General features: G+C 51.0%; 1 protein-coding gene across 3 annotated transcripts in view; it reads right to left on the bottom strand.

The window, feature by feature from the left end:
* Positions 1–21,063, bottom strand: part of nphp1 (nephronophthisis 1) — a 191,797-nt gene that overhangs the window by 40,281 nt on the left and 130,453 nt on the right. For all 3 annotated transcript variants that reach the window (XM_038799127.1, XM_038799128.1, XM_038799126.1), the window contains 2 exons: positions 16,710–16,822; positions 10,420–10,493 (listed from right to left, as the gene is read on the bottom strand). In XM_038799127.1, the coding sequence (XP_038655055.1) occupies positions 10,420–10,493; positions 16,710–16,822 (187 nt within the window). The remainder of the gene's footprint in view (positions 1–10,419; positions 10,494–16,709; positions 16,823–21,063) is intronic.

The raw sequence follows: 21,063 nt of genomic DNA, 5'->3' as shown, positions 1-21,063 counted from the left end.
TTTATAAACTTGGAGCTGGACCGTGCTCACCAAGGTGCCCGGCTGTGCAGGATTCTGCTAAATCGTTGGGATCCACAGGTCCAGGGGCGAATTTTAAAAAAAAAATTGTCATGGGATCTGAGCGTCACTGCTGGGCCAGCATTTATTGTCCATCCCGTTGAGCATTTAAGCGTCAATCACATTTCTGTGGATCTGGAGTCACATGTAGGACAGACCAGGTAAGGATGGAAGATTTCCTTCCTGAAAGGACATTAGTGAAACCAGATGGGTTTTTACAACAATGGTTTCATGGTCATCATTAGACTTTTAATTCCAGTTTTTTTATTGAATTCAAATTCCACCAACTGACCTAGTGGGATTCGAATCCATGTCTCCAGAACATTACCCTGGGTCTCTGGATTACTAGTCCAGTGACAATACCATTGTGCCACTGCCTCCTCCATGATGGCACACCTTGCATGCACCGTGGCATCATGGAATGCCCTTCATCCCGGTTCCAAAGAAGAACCTGGCAACATTTCTCAACAACTACCATCCGGTGGCCTTGACATCTATCATTATGATGTGCTTCGAGAGGTTGGTCATGAGACACATCAACTCCATACTCCCACAATGCCTTGATCCACTGCTATTCGCATACCACCAAAAACAGTCCACAGAAGACGCCATCTCCCTCTCCCTACACTTATCCCCGGAGCATCTCTACAGCAAGGACTCTTACGTCAGACTATTATTCATTGACTACAGCTCCACTTTCAACACCGTAATCCCAGCCAAGCTTATATCAAAGCCCCTCCTTCTGCACTGGATCCTTGACTTCCTGACCCATAGAGCGCAAATCAGCTAGGATAAACAACACCTCCTCCACAATAGTCCTCAATACAGGGACCCCGCAAGGCTGTGTACTTAGCCCCCTACAGTACTCCCTATAAAGACACTCCCTATACAGACACAATTGTGTGTCAAAATTTGGCTCCAACTCCATCTCCAAGTTTGCTGATGACACAATCGTAGTGTGTCTCATCTCGAACAGCGATGAGTTAGAGTACAGGAGGGAGATAGAGAACCTAGTGGTGTGGTGTAACGACAACAATATCTCTCTCATGTGAGTAAAACTAAGAAGCTGGTCATTTACTTCAGGAAGCGAAGTATCATACACACCCCTGACAGTATCAATGGTGCTAAGGTGGAGATGGTTAGCAGCTTCAAATTTGTAGGTGTATAAATAACCAACAATCTGTCCTGCTCTACCCACGTCAATGCTACGACCAATAATGCACAACAGCGCCTATACTTCCTCAGCAAACTAAGGAAATTTGGCATGTCCACATTGACTCTTACCAATTTTTACAGATGCACCATAGACCACTGATTGTGGTCTATCTGGCTGCATCACAGCCTGGTATGGCAACTGCTCGGCCCAAGCCCGTAAGAAACAACAGAGTCGTGAACACAGCCTAATTCAGCAAGCAAAACCATGAAAATGAAATGAAAATGAAAATCGCTTATTGTCACGAGTAGGCTTTAATGAAGTTACTGTGAAAAGCCCCTAGTCGCCACATTTCGGCACCTGTTCGGGGAGACCGGTACGGGAATTGAACCGTGCTGCTGGCCTACCTTGTCTGCTTTAAAAGCCAGTTGTTTAGCCCACTGTGCTAAACCAGCCCCACATCCCATCTCCCATCCATTGACTCTGGGTTTAGACCTCCTGCTGCCTTGGGAAAGCAGGCAGTATAATTAAAGACCCCCTCCCACACGGGTAATTCTCTCTTCCAACTTCTTCATCGGGCAGGAGATACAACAGTCTGAGCACACTCATTAACCGCTTTTAAAACAGCTTCTTCCCCGCTGTTACCACACTCCTGAATGACCCTCCTATGGACTGAACTGATCTGTTCATGCATCTTCTCTACTGAGTAGTACTACATTCCGTATTCTTCACCCAATGCCTGTCTCTATGTATTTACATTGTGTATTTATGTTTGCCCTAAGTTTTTTCATGTATGGAACGGTCTGTCTGGACTGTAGGCAGAACAATACTTTTCACTACCTCGGTACACGTGATAATAAATCAAATCCAATCCATTAAAAGGATGGAATACCACTCCCTGAATTTTCTTTTTTTTTTTAAATAATTTTTATTGAAATTTTTTTTTACATAAAAGTATTTACCCCAACTAACTATAGAATATTACAAAATATTCCCTCTTAACAAATTTCCCCCCCCACCCGAACTCGCGCACGCGTTGTCCCTCCCCCCCTCCCCCCTCCCCAAAAACAAACAAAGCAACAATCAACATCAAACATGAACTGCGAACAAATTTGCCCGCATTACAACCGTAAATAACCCACCACACCCGTTGTTGCCACCCCCCCCTCCCCCCCCCCCCCCCCGGGTTGCTGCTGCTGCGACCTCTGTACCCTATCTTTGAGCCAAAAAGTCGAGGAAAGGCTGCCACCGCCTGAAGAACCCTTGTACCGACCCTCTCAGGGCGAATTTGACCCTTTCCAACTGAATAAAGCTTGCCATGTCATTAATCCAAGTTTCCACGCTTGGAGGCCTCGCGTCCTTCCACTGTATTAGTATCCTTCTTCGCGCAACTAGGGACGCAAAGGCCAGTACTCCGGCCTCTCTCGCCTCCTGTACCCCCGGCTCCACCCCAACCCCAAAGATCGCTAGTCCCCATCCTGGTTTGACCCTGGATCCCACCACCCTCGACACCGTCCTTGCCACCCCCTTCCAGAACTCCTCCAGTGCCGGACATGCCCAAAACATATGGACATGGTTCGCTGGACCTCCCGAACACCTGACACATCTGTCCTCACCCCCAAAGAACCGACTCAACCTCGTCCCCGTCATATGGGCTCTATGTAGCACCTTAAATTGAATGAGGCTAAGCCTCGCACACGAGGAGGAAGAATTAACCCTCTCCAGGGCATCAGCCCATGTCCCATCCTCTATCTGCTCTCCCAGCTCCCCCTCCCACTTGGCTTTCAGCTCCTCTACTGATGCCTCCTCCGCCTCCTGCATTACTTTGTATATGTCCGATATCTTCCCCCCTCCGACCCAGACCCCCGAGAGCACCCTATCGCTCGCCCCCCTACTGGGGAGCAAGGGAAACCCTTCCACCTGGCGTCTAGCAAATGCCTTCACCTGCAAATGTCTAAACATGTTTCCCGGGGGGAGCCTGAATTTCTCCTCCAGCTCTCTCAGGCTCGCAAACCTCCCATCTACAAACAGATCCTTCAGCTGCCTGATACCCACCCTGTGCCAGCTCTGGAATCCCCCGTCCATGTTCCCCGGGATGAATCTATGGTTCCCTCTTAACGGTGCCTCCATCAGACCTCCCACTTGGATTGGATTGGATTTGTTTATTGTTTATTCCCCCCTGTGTCGCCTCCACTGCCCCCAGATCTTGAGGGTGGCCGCCACCACCGGGCTCGTGGTGTACCTCGTGGGAGGGAGCGGCCATGGCGCCGTTACTAGGGCCCCCAGGCTTATGTTGCCACAGGACGCCCTCTCCATTCGTTTCCAAGCTGCCCCCTCCCCTTCCATCATCCACTTGCGCACCATCGATACATTAGCCGCCCAGTAATACCCCGAAAGGTTGGGTAATACCAGCCCTCCACTCTCCCTACTCCGCTCCAAGAAGACCCTCCTCACCCTTGGGGTGCCGTGCGCCCACACGTAGCTCATGATGCTGCTCGTCACCTTTTTGAAGAAGGCCCTAGGGAGGAAGATGGGCAAGCACTGAAATAAAAACAAAAACCTCGGGAGGACCGTCATTTTAACAGACTGCACTCTGCCCGCCAGCGACAGCGGCACCATGTCCCACCTTTTAAATTCCTCCTCCATCTGTTCCACCAGCCTGGAGAAGTTCAACTTGTGGAGAGTCCCCCAGTTCCTTGCCACCTGCACCCCTAAATATCTAAAACTCTTTCCTGCTCTCTTCAACGGGAGTCTCCCGATTCCCTCTTCCTGGTCCCCTGGGTGTATCACAAATACCTTACTCTTACCCAAGTTTAGCTTGTACCCCGAAAAGTCCCCGAATTCTGCTAGCAGTTCCATCACCTCCGGCATTCCCCCTTCTGGGTCTGCCACGTATAGCAGCAGGTCGTCCGCGTATAGCGATACCCGGTGCTCCTCCCCGCCCCTTGTCAGCCCTCTCCACCCCCCTGAGCCCCTCAGTGCCATCGCCAACGGTTCAATTGCCAGTGCGAAGAGCAGGGGGGACAAGGGGCACCCCTGTCTGGTCCCCCGGTGGAGCCCAAAATACTCCGATCTCCTACCATTCGTCACTACACTTGCCGTCGGGGCCGAATAGAGCAGCTTCACCCATTTAATAAATCCCTCCCCAAATCCAAACCGTTCCAGCGTCTCCCACAGGTACTTCCACTCCACCCTATCAAATGCTTTCTCCGCGTCCAATGCCACCACTATCTCCGCCTCCCCCTCCACTGCCGGCATCATGATGACGTTTAGCAGTCTCCGCACGTTCGTATTAAGCTGCCGCCCTTTCACAAAGCCCGTCTGGTCCTCGTGTATCACCCCAGGCACACAATCCTCTATCCTGGTAGCCAGGATCTTTGCCAGCAGCTTGGCGTCCACATTCAGGAGCGAGATAGGCCTATATGACCCACACTGCACGGGGTCCTTGTCCCGCTTCAAGATCAGGGAGATCAGTGCCTGCGACATTGTCGGGGGCAGAGCCCCCCCCTCCCATGCCTCGTTGAAGGCTCGCACCAGCACAGGGCCCACCAGATCCGCATATTTTTTGTAAAATTCCACCGGGAACCCGTCTGGCCCCGGCGCCTTCCCCGACTGCATATGCCCAATCCCCTTGACTAGCTCCTCTAACCCTATCTGCGCCCCCAGCCCCTCTACCAGCTCCTCTTGGACCTTGGGGAACCTCAGTTTGTTCAAGAAGCCCTCCATCCCCCCTCGCCTCGTCGGCGGCTCTGACCGATACAGCTCCTTATAGAAGTCTCTGAAAACCCCATTTACTTCTGGCCCCTTCTGCACTACGTTCCCACCCCTCTCCCTCACTCCCCCAATTTCTCTAGCCGCATCCCGCTTGCGGAGCTGATGTGCCAACATCCTACTCGCCTTCTCCCCATACTCATAAATCGCGCCCTGCGCCCTTCTCCACTGTGTCTCCGCCTTTCTGGTGGTCAACAGGTCAAACTTAGCCTGCAAACTGCGCCGTTCCCCCAACAGCCCCTCCTCTGGTGCCTCCGCATATTTCCTATCCACGTCCAGAAGCTCCCCCACCAGCCTCTCCCTCTCCTGTCTCTCCCTCCTTTCCCTATGTGCCCGTATGGAGATCAGCTCCCCCCGGATCACCGCCTTCAGGGCCTCCCATACCATCCCCACCTGCACCTCCCCCGTGTCATTAATGTCCAGATATCTTTCAATGCTCTTCCGGACCCTCTTACACACCTCCTCATCCGCCAGCAACCCCACATCCAGGCGCCACAGCGGACGCTGGTCTCGCACCTCCCCCATTTCCAAATCTACCCAGTGTGGCGCGTGGTCTGAGACCGCTATGGCCGAGTACTCCACTTCCCGTACTTTCGGGATCAGTCCCCTGCTCAATACAAAAAAGTCAATTCTAGAATAGACTCTGTGGACATGGGAGAAAAAGGAATACTCCCTCGCCCTCGGCCTCCCAAACCCCCAGGGGTCCACCCCTCCCATCTGCTCCATAAACCCCTTTAGCACTTCTGCCGCTGCCGGCCTCCTACTCGTCCTTGAACTCGATCTGTCCAGCACGGGGTCCAGCACTGTGTTGAAGTCCCCCCCCATGAGCAGGCCCCCTGCCTCCAGGTCCGGAATGAGGCCCAGTAGGCGCCTCATGAAGCCAGCGTCGTCCCAATTCGGGGCATACACGTTAACCATCACCACTTTCTCCCCCTGCAGCCTACCCTTCACCATGACATATCTACCCTCTTTATCCGCCACACCTCCGCCGCCACGAACGACACCCTCTTCCCTACCAGGATCGCCACCCCCCCCGGTTCTTTACGTCCAGTCCTGAGTGGAACACCTGTCCCACCCACCCCCTTCTCAGGCGGACCTGGTCCGCCACCTTCAAATGGGTCTCTTGTAGCATTGCTACATCCGCCTTCAGTCCCTTCAAATGCGAGATTACTCTCGTTCTCTTGACCGGCCCATTCAGCCCCCTCACATTCCAAGTGATCAGCCGGGTCGAAGGGCAGCCCGCCCTTTCCCTGCGACTAGCCATATCCTGTCACCTGCTCGCCCCGAGTCAGCCCTCCCTTTCTGACCCTCTCCCCATGGCGATGGCGCCGCCCCCCCCCCCCCCCCCCCCCCCACCCCTCCGGCCTCAACTTCTCCTCCCTGGCCTTTTCAGCAGCAACCCGGTAGCCCCCCCTTCCCCCCCCCACCCCCCCTCCCCCCCCCCCCCCCACCACCCCTCCCCCCCCCCGTCTAGGACCCTTCCTAGCCGCGATGCACCTCCATAGTACTTCCAGTAGTCAGAACTGGTTTACGCTGACCCCGGACATGCCCTGCCACACCTCCGACTCCTCCCGGCATGGGGGACGTCCCCCCCTTACCACCCCCCCTTTACCCCCCTCCCGCGCGGGAAAGGGAGCCATTGCTGACCACCCCCCCTTACTCCCCCCCTCCCTGCTCTGCCCCGTGCGCGGAAACCCGAGGAAAGCCCGCGCTTTACGCCCTGCCCCTCCCCGCCCCTCCATCTTCAGTTCCACCCCCGTCCCCGATCTCACACCGATAAATACAAAACAACCAAAAAACCCCACAAGAACACATACCCCCGGCACTCCACCCCCCCACCCCGCCCTCCCAACATAACATTATAAATAACAGAAAAAAGAGAGAAAAAACTGGTAGAGAGAAAAAAAAAGGGTCCAAAAATACGGCCAAGTGAAAATCCAACCAAAAGGAAGCCACGTGCCCTGCTTAAAGTACCAGAGCGGCAACGACCGCCAAGTATCCCCTGGTTCTAGTTCGAGTCCAGCTTTTCTTCCTGAACAAAGGCCCACGCCTCCTCCGGGGACTCGAAATAGTGGTGCTGGTCCTTATAGGTCACCCACAAGCGCGCTGGGCTGCAGCATCCCGAATCTGATTCTCTTGGCATGCAGCACCGCCTTCGTCCGGTTGAACCGGGGCCCGCCGCTTTGCCACCTCCGCACTCCAGTCCTGAAAGATCCTCACCGTCGAGTTCTCCCATTTGCTGCTCCTCTCTCTCTCTTGGCCCACCTCAGCACCCTCTCCCGGTCACTGAATCGCTGGAACCGAACCAGCACCGCCCTCGGGGGTTCGGTTGCTCTTGGGTTCCTGGCCATTACTCTGTAGGCCTCCTCCAGTTCCAGGGGCGAAGGTGACGGCCCCTGCCCCCATCAGTGAGCCCAGCATTTCTGCCACATACCCCGGGAGGTCCGACCCCTCCAGCCCTTCTGCCAGGCCCAGGATCCTCAGGTTTTTTCCGCCTCATGCGGATATCCATCTCCTCCAGCCGGTTTTGCCATCTCAGGTGGAGTGCCTTGTGCACCTCCACCTTTCCCACGAGGACCGTGGCCTCCTCCTCCCTCACAGCTATCTCCTGCTGCAGCTCCCGAATTGACGCCTCTTGGGTCGCCTGTGCCCCATCAGCCTGGTGGTCGTCGCGTTCATCGACTCCAGCAGCTCCACTTTCAGCTCTGTGAAGAAGCGCAGGAGAACGGCCTGCTGCTCTCCTCCGCCCATTCCTCCAGTCCTCGGGTGCGCCGCCGCACGCCATTTTGGATTTCTTCCCCCGCTTTTTCGGGGAGCTGCTGCCGCTTTTTTCCTGCCCCACTTCGGGTAACGACCATAAATTTTTCAGGGTTCTCCTCTGGGAACCTTCCCCCCGCCGGAAATTGCCGTTCCAGCGCCGTTAGGGGCCCTCCAATCGGCCCGAAAACACCTTCCTCACAGGAGCAGCCAAACGTGCGACTTAGCTAGTCATGGCCGCAACCGGAAGTCCAGTCCCTGAATTTTCAACTCGTGTGCAACCACCAACTCCAAATCATGCACTGGGGAGTGTGCATGACAGCTACATCCTTGGACACTCCCCAGTGTCTTAGAGAACTATCCCAGGAATACAGGTTGGCTCTTGGGGGATAAGGGGTACTACCGAAGATCTGGCTGATGATGCCATTGCGGAGGCTGGAGACCGAGGCAGAGACCCAATATAATGAGGCTCATGTTGCCTCCATCATGTAATTGAGTGGTGCATCGGGCTGCTCAAAATGGCGGTCCAATGCCTGGACCGCTCTGGTGAGCTCTGCAGTACACCCCAGAGGGGGTGGTCAACAGTGCCCCCCACAACCACAGCAGGGCAACATAACTGGAAGAGGAAGAGAGCGATGGGGACATGCAGCCTCATCTGAGGAGGAGGCAGACTAGGAGGGATGGGGGAACGAGCCTGGGGAGGACCCACAGCAGGAGCCGAAGGATGGAGGACAGATGGTTGCAAGGTCTGGCATGCCCGGAGGAGCAGGGAGGCCCTAATCCTCACCCAATTCTCATAGGACGAGGCTTTGTCCGTCAGCTCACCCCCATCCCACCTCCCCAATCCCCCCTCTCCACAATCCCTCCTTCCGACCCAATCTCCCCTCCCCCAATCTCTCCCGCCCTCCCCCCCCCCACCCCACACCCCTCCAATCTCTCCGCCTTCCTACTTTCCTGTTCTACCCTCCAAGAGTCTGTGTAACATCACCCCAGGGTAATGTACCCATGTCGGCAGTCAGAAGGTCAGTATGCAGGACAGGAGTCGCTGTGAGGTTAGCTCTGGTTCTCCTCAGTTTATGCCAAAGTCTGACTCTTGCTTTGTGCTGACAGTATGCTCACACCCATCCTCTGAATGGGGTCTGTATCGGGGACATTTGTTCTTGGACCACTGTGTCCAGGGGGTGGGAGTGCAGACATGTCCGCTGTGAAAATTAACATGACAGGCGTTACATGCATAGGTGTAACATGTTTTAATTGTGAACATTTGACATTTCCATTTGCCTTTGCTGCAGATAGTGCTCCCCCACCCACCCCACCCCTGTGCCCAATCAATGATCCTCTCTTCGTGATCTTTCGTGGCCTACTGCTATGTCTAGGTGTCCCCCCAGGATGGCAGACCCCCGGTTGGCCTCCAGTTCTTTCTCCACCCTCACTGTGCTCACGGTGTCTTAATAGGGCGGAGGGGCAGCTGGAGTGAGCTCCAAAGGCCTCGGGAGACATCTGGCTCTGCCAACCCTGGCAGCTCCCCATTGTCCACACAATGGTGTCAAAGCCCTCAGTGATGCTACGCAGTAATTGGGCTTCTAACTTTTTAAGTGAGACAACAGACATGTGGCCAGTGAGGGATTTCCTCCGGGTGCTCCGGTTTCCTCCTACAAGTCCCGAAAAACGTGCTGTTAGGTAATTTGGACATTCTGAATTCTCCCTCAGTGTACCCGAACAAGTGCCGGAATGTGGCGTCTAGGAGCTTTTCACAGTAACTTCATTGCAGTGTTAATGTAACCCTACTTGTGACAATAAAGATTCTTATTATTTTGTCTGACATTGAACAACTCACTTGAAACAGGTCATAGAATCATCGAATTTACAGTGCAGAAGGAGGCCATTCGGCCCATCGAGTCTGCACCGGCCCTTGGAAAGCCCACACCTCCACCCTATCCTCGTAACCCCACCTAAACTTTTTGAATACTAAGGGCAACTTAGCATGGCCAACGCACCTAACCTGCACATCTTTGGAATGTGTGAGGAAACCGGAGCACCCACCACTTCTGAGGCGCAGGCCAACCTTGCTGTCAATGAGTGCTCTCTCCTTGGTCAACCCAATGGTTTCCAGGGCCTATTCATCATAAGGGGTGAGGACTCTAATCTCTGGTACTCCGCCCCCCCCCCCCCCCCCCCCCCCCCCCCCCCCCCCCATTCTCACCAACACGGACATGAGAAACACTCTCTCAAACACACCCAAAATTGTACTTAGAAATGTTTCTGTTAAATCGTGCCCCTAGTTCTTAAACCAAGCTTTTAGTCAGCCCCCAGTATCTTATCTTTCGGCTCATGGTCAATTTTAGTCCGATTACACTTTTGTGAAAAGCTTTCCAATGTTAAGGGTGCTATGCGTAAATGAAAATTGATGTTGTTTCATTGTCCATCCACATCCCAGATAACTTACTGAAGGAGGTATTTGTCTATATATAAAAATAAACTAAATCTGCATGCCTATAGTATTGTTAAAATATATTTTTTTAAATCCCTGGATACTATACCAATGCATCAGCAGACTGAAGAATTTAGATGAGATAGAATTGTGTAAAATGGAGCATGGGAGTAGTTTAAAGAGCATTGGAGTAACTATCTGGTTTTCAGCATGCTCAGAAAATGGTATTGCTAAGCAAAACCAGACTTACCCGGAGAGCATCTAAAATATCAGTTTGTTCCAATAATTCTGGAAATGTTGCCAGCACTGGGTTACTGATAAGATCTGCAAATAAAGTAAAAAAAGGAAAATCAATTCTGATAGGTGTGCATTATTGTAGTACATCAGAAAGTTTCATTGTTTAAGGCAAAATTGACAAAGTGCAAGAACTGGCCCAACTAGTCCAAAACCAGTAGCTACCTTTGACAGAGTTACACCACAGACAGGTGGTTTGGGTGGGGAACGTTAAGGATGGGTTGCTGATGGAGCTGCTGTAATGAGGTGGATACAATCGGTATTAGTGAGGTCTAACATTGATACAGGAATCGTTGATGGGGTGGCCCTTGTTCAAAAGGGAGTGGTCATTATGAGGAGAGATTGACTCATACATGGACTGTTTCTACTGGCACTGAGGAGGCTAAGAAGAGATTTAACATTCTGAGGGATTTTGACAGAGTGAATAGTAAACTACACTTCCTTTCGTTACAAAACCAGTGTCAACCAGTTATTCATTTGAAAAAGTGAGGAGAGAGATTAGGAAAAACTACTTACACCGAAGCATGGAATGACTAGCCAAGGGAGTGGTTAAATTACTGTTTGTCAATTTTCCACACAACAGAAAAACTCCTATTCTAGGTGAATGCTACACAGTTAAACAAACCTTCCTTGTCATAGAATCCCTACAGTGCAGAAAGAGGCCATTTGGCACATCGCGTCTGCAACAACCCTCTGAAAGAGTACTCCGCCAAGCTCACTCTCCCACCTTATCCCAATAACCCCTTAACCAAATCTACACATCTTTGGACATTTAAGGGGCACTTTTATCATGGCCAATCCATCTAACTTGCCCATCTTTGGACCATGGGAGGAAACCAGAGCACCCAGAGCAAACCCACGCAAACTCCGGGAAAAAGCGCAAACTCCATAGAGACAGTGATCCACAGTAAGAATTGAACACGGGTCCTTGACTTTGTGAGGTAGCAGTGCCAACCACTGTGCCACCCTTCTTGATTTGTCTGCAGTGTGCCATTTTTAACAACACTATCCTTCTTTCTTTGCTATCACCCTACTGGGACGGACTGCATTCTACTCAACAGGTTCCATTCTTATCATCCAGTCCAACCAGCGAATCACTTGCAATGTTTTCTCCTTCCATTCCTGCACTATTATGTATTGTATACCCCACGAATCTACCCATTGGCTCTTTCCTATTGCCTTGGGAGGTCAGTTGGCTGGTTCGTGCTACAGAGCGACTCCAACAGCATGTGTATATTGGCTGCGGGTACCATGAATAACCACCTTCTCAGCCCTGTCCCTTGTCTGAGGTGTGGCTACCCTCAGGTTAAACGACCACCAGACATCGCGCGCACACGCACACACGCACACACCTGCTCCGCCATTCAATGAGATCATGGCTGATCTTTTGTGGACTCAGCTCCACTTTCCGGCCCGAACACCATAACCCTTAATCCCTTTATTCTTCAAAAAACTATCTATCTTTACCTTTGCATGATGTCATAGAATCCCTACAGTGCAGGAGGCCCAACGAATCAGCACCGACCTTCCAAAAGAGCACCCACCTAGGCCCATCCCCCACCCTATCCCTGTAACCCCCGTAACCCGCACATCCCTGGACATGAAGGGCCAATTCACCTAACCTGCACATCTTTGGACTGTGGGAGGAAGCTGGAGCACCCGGAGGAAACCCACGCATATCCGGAAAGAAAATGCTAACTCCACACAGACAATTACCCAAGGCTGGAATCGAACCCTTCCCCTCCTGCAAAATGGAATATGCTGGAAATGGGGGTGGCCCTCCGCATTTTTAAAGGCTTCCAGAGTTAGCGCAACTCCATGAAAATCCGGCTTAAAGTGTGAGTTTCCATTGAACATTGACAATATTTACCTCTACCTACCACCACTTCCCTCGATCCCTTCACCACCCTAAAACTGTAATACTGTTCGTCCGATATCCTGCACTGATGATTAAAACTTTAATCTCATGGAATATCAGGAAGACGTTAGTTCTTAACACCAAATTCAGTTCCCTAGCCACCAACTCCAACCATCTCCAGAGCAACCTGGAGGTTGAACTGTTTGCAAATCATATTTCATCCTGAGATAAGCTCCAGCCTACATCCGCATCATTACCAAGACCGTTGATTTCCATCTCTATAAAATTATCCAATTACATCCCTGCTTCGACTCATTTGCAATTGAAACTCGCACCCGTGCCCTTGATTTGAGTTGACTATTACAATACACTCCCACATTTTACTCTTTGAAAATTGAGGCCATCTAAATCTGTGCTGCCCATGCCCTAAACAATACCAATTCCCTTTCACCCACGACCCCTGTGCCCACTGACCTACATTTGATCCTGGTTAAGGGTCCTTTTTTCAAATCTCACCATGGCTTTTCCCTCTCTATCACTTCAATCTCCTCCAGCAATACAACTCTCAAAGATATCTGCACTTCTCTAATTGTGGCTTCTTAAGTATCCTTTATTTTGGCAGCACGGTGGCGCAGTGGGTTAGCCCTGCAGTCTCACGGCGCTGAGGTCCCAGGTTCGATCCCGGCCCTGAGTCACGGTCCGTGTGGAGTTTGCACATTCTCCCCGTGGGTTTCACCCCCACAACCCAAAGATGTGCAGGGTAGGTGGATTGAACACACTAAATTGCCCCTTAATTGGAAAAAATTAATTGGGTACTCTAAATTTATTTTTAAAAAGAAAAAAAAAGTATCCTTTATTTTAAATCGCTCTAACATTTGTGGATGAGTATTATAAGGTCAGGGTAGGCAGGGGAATTTTGTGCAAGAGCAATCCTAAACTATGTGCAAAATAATAATTCTCTTGTGTAATTAGGGATTGGCAATAAAGCCAGCAGCGCCACCATCCCGTAAATTAATTTTTTTAAAAATCAATGGCTGGATAAGAACAGTACAATGATACTCTGTGCTAACAGTTTCTATTGCTTTAAAAAGATCAAACAATATTGATGTGCATATTAATGCTGCTTAAACAATTCCCAATCGTGGGCACACCAGCTGAAGAGCCTTGAACTTTGTCCGTATGAGATTCTGGCTGGTTCTGTGGATATGGATAAGGGCAAAGTCTGTAGGGTGGACCAGCAAACTGGCCACGCCACAGATGATATAAAAAAAAAATGCATTTTATTACAAGCATTTATACAAAACAGGTTACAGCGAATAAACAGCCCGGGAAACATACTTCCCAACAATCAACTATATAGTCTGCACAGATTTTTCCTCTTTTTCACCCCCCTCCCCCGTGGCAAACAAACCCTCAAACACGGTCACAAACATCCCCCCACCTTTCCTCAAACCCCCCTGAAGAGCCCCTTAACTCATAGTTTATCTTCTCTAATCGCAGGAAGTCGTACAGGTTACCCAACCAAGCCCCTCCCCCGGTGGCGATGCCGACCGCCACTCCAGCAAAATTCATCGTTTTGCAATCAGAAAGGCGAAGGCCAGGACATTGGCCTTCCTCCTCTCCATGAGTTCCGGCTTCTCTGAAACCCCAAATATCGGCACTATCCTGGCTAAGACCGCAAACACTCCCGCCCAGAACCTTCCCAATTTTTCGCAACCCCAAAACAAGTGCGCGTGATTCTCTGGCCCCTGCCCACACCTCTCACACTCATTGGCTATCCCCTGAAAGAACCCACTCATTCTCACCCGAGTCATATACACCCTGTGCACCACCTTAAACTGTATCAGGCTCATCCTTGCACAAGAGGTCCCGTTTACCCTACGCAGTGCTTCACTCCATACTCCCCAATTGATCTCCCCTCCCAACTCCGCTTCCCATTTCTCCTTGATCTTCACCACTCGCTCGCCTCCCTGCTCCCCCAACCACTTGTATATTTCCCCAATTCTTCCCTCCCCTTCCACATCCGGAAGCAACAGTCACTCTAGCAGGGTGTATCCCGGCAACCTAGGGAGCCCCCTCCAGACCTTTCGCGCAAAGTCCCTACCCTGCAGATACCTGAACTCACTACCCCTCGGCAGCTCTACCTTCTCCCTTAGCACCTCCAGGTTTGCGAACCCTTCCTCCAAATACATATCCCTCACCTTGACCAGTCCCACTTCCCTCCACGTCCTGTATGCACTATCCATTCCCCCGGCTCAAACTCATGATTCTCACGTTAGCACCGACATCCCTTCCACTCTAAAATACCTCCTCAGCTGATTCCATATCTTCACTGTGGACTGCACCTCCGGTCTCCTTGAATACCTACTCGGAGCCATTGGCTGCCCTCAAACTAGACCCCTTCCAAGATTCCTCCTCCATCCTAACCCACTCTACCCCTTCTCCTTCCCACCACCACCGCCCTTGTCCTCACTCGCTGCCCAATAAGAATGAAGCACGTTTGGCAACGACAATCCCCCTGCTGCCTCTGCAGGAGGTCCTCCCCACCCTCAGCTACTGCCCCGCCCATACAAAGTCAGAAATGATCGTGTCCACTTTCCGAAAAAAGGCCTTTGGTATAAGAGCTTGAAAGATAAACAAAAACCTCGGCAGAATATTCATGTTCAACACTTGGACCCTCCCCGCCAGCGTTAAGTACAGTGTATCCCACCTCTTAAGATCCTCCCTAGCCTCCTCCACCAGCTTTGTTGAGTTCCACTTACGGAGCCCTGTCCATTCTCTTGCTACCTGAATCCCCAAATATCTATCGCTCGCTACCGTAAATGGCATTCCCCCCTAAATTAGCCTGCTGTGCCAGCTCATTCACTGGGAATACCTCACTTTTCCCTACATTCAGCTTGTACCCGGAGAACCCTTCAAACCTTGCCAGCAGGCCCATAATCCTTCCCATATATTCGAATATTCCATGTCCACCTCCACTATCTTGCTCACGAGACGGTCATGTTCCTCCCTCCTTTCCCGATCCGCACGAGCCTTAAACAAAATAATTTCACCCCAGATCACTGCCTTCAGTGCTTCCCAAAAAATGGCCACCGACACCTCTCCATTCTGGCTCAACTCCACATACTCCTTAATCACCGCCTGCACCTTATCACAAAAACCTCTATCCGCCAAGAACCCCGTGTCAAACCTCCACCCCGGCCTCTGTTTCCGTCCCGATCTAAACCGAATCTCCAGTCAGTGGGGCGCATGGTCTGAGATAACTATCTCCGCATACTCTGCCCTCTCCACCCGAACCAAAATCTCCCGACTCACTACGAAGTAATCAATCCTTGAATAAACCTTATAGACGTGTGAAAAGAAGGAGTACTTCCTTCCCCCTGGATTCTGAAAATGCCACGGGTCCACCATACCCATCCTCTCCGTAAACCCCCCCCCCCCCCCCCCCAGCTCCCTTGCCATTCGCACCCTACCCATCGACCTGGGGCTCGACCTATCCATCTTCAGCTCTAGGACACAGTTAGAATCTCTTCCCACGATGGTGCGTGGCCAAATCCGGGATCGCTGCCAGCAACCCCCTCATAAAACCCCACATCATTCCAACTTGGGGCATACACATTTAGCAACACCACCGGTGCCCCTTCCAATACCCCACTCACAATCACATATCTCCCACCCGGATCCTTCACCTCCTTCACACTCACAAATCCCATTTTTTTGCTCATTAAAATCGCCACTTCCCTCAATTTTGAGTGAAAAACCTGCCCGACCCACCCCTTCCTTAACCTAACCTGGTCCATCACATAGAGGTGTGTCTCCTGCAGAAAGACCACCCCCGCTTTCAAGCTCCTAAGGTCTAACTGTAACTATTACAATATAGCTCTATAATGTAGGTCTATGCTAATCCACAAACACCCACAACCTTTTAACTGGCTCATTCAGTCCCCGGACGTTCCATGTTACTGGGGGCTTATCCTCCAATCCCCTCTACCATCTGCCATCTTCCCCTCTAATTCCACCCTGTACCTAGCCCATCCAAGATATCCCCTTTCTCCGTCCATGACCACGTCAGCTGCCACAGATGATTTTAATCATTTAAATCACTAAACACATTCGATCAGTTAAGTTTGCTTTAACTTCCAAGAGGAGGAGGGTAGAGGATTAGTACTGCCCAGCCCTGAAAAAGTTATGGAGGATCAGTCATTGAGGATATTTAAGGCTGAGATCAATTCTGCACTTCAATGGAATACGGGATACGAGGATAGGTGAGAAAGTGGAATTAAGGCAGAGGATCAGCCATGACATTATTAAAATGTGGCTCAAGCCTCAAGGGCGTATGGCCTACATCTAGAGCAATTTTCACCTTTGGACGCAGTACAGATTCTCACCAGCATTTTGTACATTAGATCTGTCTTTAAGAAGCGCATCTGCAAGTAACTGTCGATAAAATGTCAGCAGGCGGATGCAGCAAATTGGGCCGACCAGTGTTTCTGGAAGCAAGCTGTAAATAAAGCAAAGAAACACTTAATAAGAGAGGGTCTAACTGTAACTATTACAATATAGCTTTATAATGTAGGTCTATGCTAATCCACAAACTTCTGTAGTGGTCCACACAAGAATGCAGCCACAGCTGCTAATAAGCTAATTAAGTTTCAGTGTGTAAATACATTACTTCTGTCAATCATTTCTTAAATATGATATTGGATTTAATTTACTGAATATTACATTCTGTTTAATTCAAGTTGAAAACAGACTTTCAAATGTCGCCACAATCACCTTGCTATGCATTATGCATTTCACAAGTCTATCATATTGACATTGGGTAAACTCACTGAAATGCTTCATCACACTGAATTATGTGACATGTTCTATCGCATAAGCATTAATTTGATATGTTGAAGTCACCTAACCCACTTAACCAAATTTCTCCCCAGGTTCCCCAGTCCTTTTTTAAAATAAATTTAGAATACCCATTTCTTTTTTTCCCCAATGAAGGGGAAATTTAGCGTGGCCAGTCCATCGAACATTCACATAAGAACTTTGAGCTCTGAGGGTGAGACACACACAGACACGGGGAGAATGTGCAAACTCCACATGGACAGTGACCCGGAGCCGGGATCGAACCCTGGTCCTCTGCCAACAGCATATCCTGCAACACCAAAGGCGACAGCCGCAGGAAGGGTGGCACCTCTCTTCTCACGAGTCTCTCACCTGCAGTTACCTAAAGCCTTGGGCAACTCAATACAATTCTTCCAACTCCTCCAGTCCAGCCAATTACCCCCTATAAGCAAGTCCCTAAAATACTCGATCCCCACCTGCTGCCACCCCCGAATCTTCACATCTATGGTTGTCACATATCGGCACCCAAAACAACTTGCCCTCCAACCCAAAATGTTGCCTGCACTGACCCCACACCCTTAACACCGACACCACCACAGGGCTCATGGAGTACATGGCCAGCGAGAAGGGAAGAGGTACCAAAAACAGAGCCCTCAAACTCATTCCCCTACACAACGCTGCATCCAACTGCCAGAGCTACCTCTCCTCCACAGCCCATGCTTTCACCATCGCAATATCCGCCGTCCGATAGCAATTTATCAAATTCGGCAACGCCAGCCGGCCCCCACCTCGCCCCCGCTCCAAGAACACACGCCTCACCCGCGGGATCTTCCCAGCCTACCCAAACCTTAAAATTATCTGATTAACCTTCTTAAAAAAAGTCAACTTCAGCGTCCAGCCAGTGGCAGCACATCCCACCTCTTAAAATCCACCTTTATTCCCTCCACCAATTGAGCCAAGTGCAAGCTGGGCCCAGTTCCGTACCACCTGGATTCCTAAACACCTAAAGCTCGTCCCCGCCACCCTGAACGCAACTCCCCTAGTTCTGAATTCCCCCTCAGTGAACCCGAACAGGCGACTAGGGGATTTTCACAGTAACTGAATTGCAGTGTTGATGTAAGCCCACTTGTGACACTACTAAAGATTATTATTATTAATCTCCTCTCTTGCACTCTGGCATTGATCGGGAACACCTCACTCTTTCCCATGTTCAATGCATACCTTGAAAACTGGCCAAATTTCCCTCAAATCTTTAAAATCCTTCCAATGCTGGCCACTGGGTTTGAGATATATTTTTTTTAATATAAATTTAGAGTACCCAATTCATTTTTTCCAATTAAGGGGCAATTTAGCGTGGCCAATCTACCTAGCCTGCATTTCTTTGGGTTGTGGGGGCGTGACCCACGCAAACACGGGGAGAATTTGCAACCTCCACACGGACAGTGACCCAGCACCGGGATTGAACCTGGGACGTCGGTGCCGTGAGGCAACAGGGCTAATTCACTGAGCCACCGTGCTGCCCCGGGTTTGAGATATATAACAAATTATCCGCGTATAGCGAAACCCTATGCTCAATCCTTTTCCAATCCCTCAACGCTCTAAGCGACATCGCCAATGACTCTATTGCCAAGGCGAAAAGCAACAGGGAGAGCGGGCACGCTTTCTCGGCCCACAATGTTGCCCAAAGTACCCCAAACACATCCGGTTTGGCCAAACGCTCGCCACCAGCACCCTGTACAACAGACGGACCCAATCCACAAACTTCTGCCTGAACTCAAACCGCCCCAGCACCAACAAATATGCCCGCTCCTGGGCAGCATGGTGGCACAGTGATTAGCACTGCTGCCTCACACCGCTGAGGACCCAGGTTCAATCATGGCCCTGAGTCACTGTCCATGTGGAGTTTGCACATTCTCCCCACATATGTGCGAGTCTCACCCCCACAACCCAAAAAGATATTCAGGGTAGGTGAATTGGCTACACTAAATTGCCCCTTAATTGGAAAAAAAAAGAATTGGATATTCTAAATTAATTTTTTTTAAATACGCACCTTCCACACGATCAAACGCTTCCCTGTACCCATTGCCACTTTCACCTGCTGTCCCTCCGAGAGCATCATAAGTAGTCTCCGCACTTATGCTAACAACTGCCTTCTCTTCATGAATCCCTTCTGGTCCTCCCCTATCACCTGCGGCACACATTCCTCAATTCGTGATGCTAGCACCTTCGCCTACAACGTAGCATCAACGTTCAACAGCGATATCTGGCGGTACGACCCACATTGCTCTGGGTCATTATCTTTCTTTCGAATCAGGGAGATGGAAGCCTGCGACAAGTGGGCAGCACAGTAGCACAGTGGGTAGCATTGTTGCTTCACAGCTCCAGGGTCCCAGGCTCGATTCCCGACTTGGATCACTGTCTGTGCGGATTCTGCACATTCTCCCCGTGTCTGCGTGAATTTCCTCCGGGTGCTCCGGTTTCCTCTCACAAGTCCCAAAAGACGTGCTTATTAGGTGAATTGGACATTCTGAATTCTCCCTCAGTGTACTCGAACAGGTGCTGGAGTGTGGCGAGTAGGGGATTTTCACAGTAAATTCATTGCAATGTTAATGTAAGCCTACTTGTGACAATAAAGATTATTATTATGTAGGGGTGGAGGGGCCTTCCCTGCTTGCAGCGCTCCCACGCTATCCATCATCTCCCTCAGCCCAATCAGGGCCCCCAGCCGCTGACCCTCTCCCCCTCCACCTAGGAATCCAAACCATCCAGGAACAGCCTCATCCTCCGTTGAGTGCTCCGAATCATACAGCTCCTATAGATAATAGAATAATAGAAGGCATCGAATGCACCATTCACCCCCTCTGGGTCCATTACCACCTTACCCGTCTCGCCCCTAACCCCATCAATCTCTCTCGCCTCTGCCCGCTTCCTCAACCAGTGGGCCAGCATCCTACTCGCTTTCTCCCCGTACTCATACACTGACCCTCTGGCCCTCCGCAATTGCTCCACCACCTTCCCCACGGACACTAATTCAAACTCCATCTTGAGCCTCAGTCTCTCCCTGAACAGCCCCTCCTCCGCACCGAGTCCCACCAGTCCACCCTCAGAATCTCGCCTTGCCCTCTCCTCCTCCTTCACCCTCTCCCTATGTGCCCAAATCAAAGTAAGGTCTCCCCTGACTCCCACCATGAGTACCGACAGCATGGCAGCTGTGACCTCCCATGTTCGTTCAACTCCACATTGCCCCTAATGTCTGCCCTCATCCACCAACAGCTCCTCATCTAACCTCCATTGTGGACATTGGGCATCCCCCTGAACCACCTGCAAATCCACCCAATGCAGCGTGTAGTCAGAAACCACAATCACTGACTTAGGGCTTGACAGGTCTAGGGCCATATTGAAATCACCCCCATTATCAGCTGGTGTGAGTCCAGGTCTGGGATCTTTCTTAACACCTGCCTGAAAGTCCATGCCATTCCAATTTAGCAGGACTACCGGCATCCCCTCCAGCTTCCCACCGACCATCCATCACATACCTATCCCCCTGGATCATCCACAATGCTCCCCACCACGAAAGCCACCCCCTTATTAACAAACACCGCCACCCCCCCTCAGCCTCATCTGATCCCCAGCTTCAGGCACGTCCCCTGCACAAACATAACGTCTGTCTTCAGACTCCTCAGATGCATGAAAACATGCGACTGTTTAACTGGCGAATTCAGCCCTCCCACATTCCATGTGACCAGCCTGGTCAGGGGGCTCTCCGCGCGCCCTCCCCTGTCGATAAGCCACATCCCCTTTTAAAGCCAGTCCCCGGTCTGCATCACGCGGCCGTCCAGGCCCACCCTCGGATGTCCGCCGCCATCTGTCCCTCCCCAACTGCACCACACCAGCCGCAACCAT

This window comes from Scyliorhinus canicula, chromosome 6, assembly GCF_902713615.1.
Source record: "Scyliorhinus canicula chromosome 6, sScyCan1.1, whole genome shotgun sequence".
In the NCBI taxonomy this organism is placed as follows: Eukaryota; Metazoa; Chordata; class Chondrichthyes; order Carcharhiniformes; family Scyliorhinidae; genus Scyliorhinus; species Scyliorhinus canicula.
The sequence above is the reverse complement of the archived record's forward strand: the minus strand, read 5'-3'. Positions and strand labels throughout refer to the sequence as shown.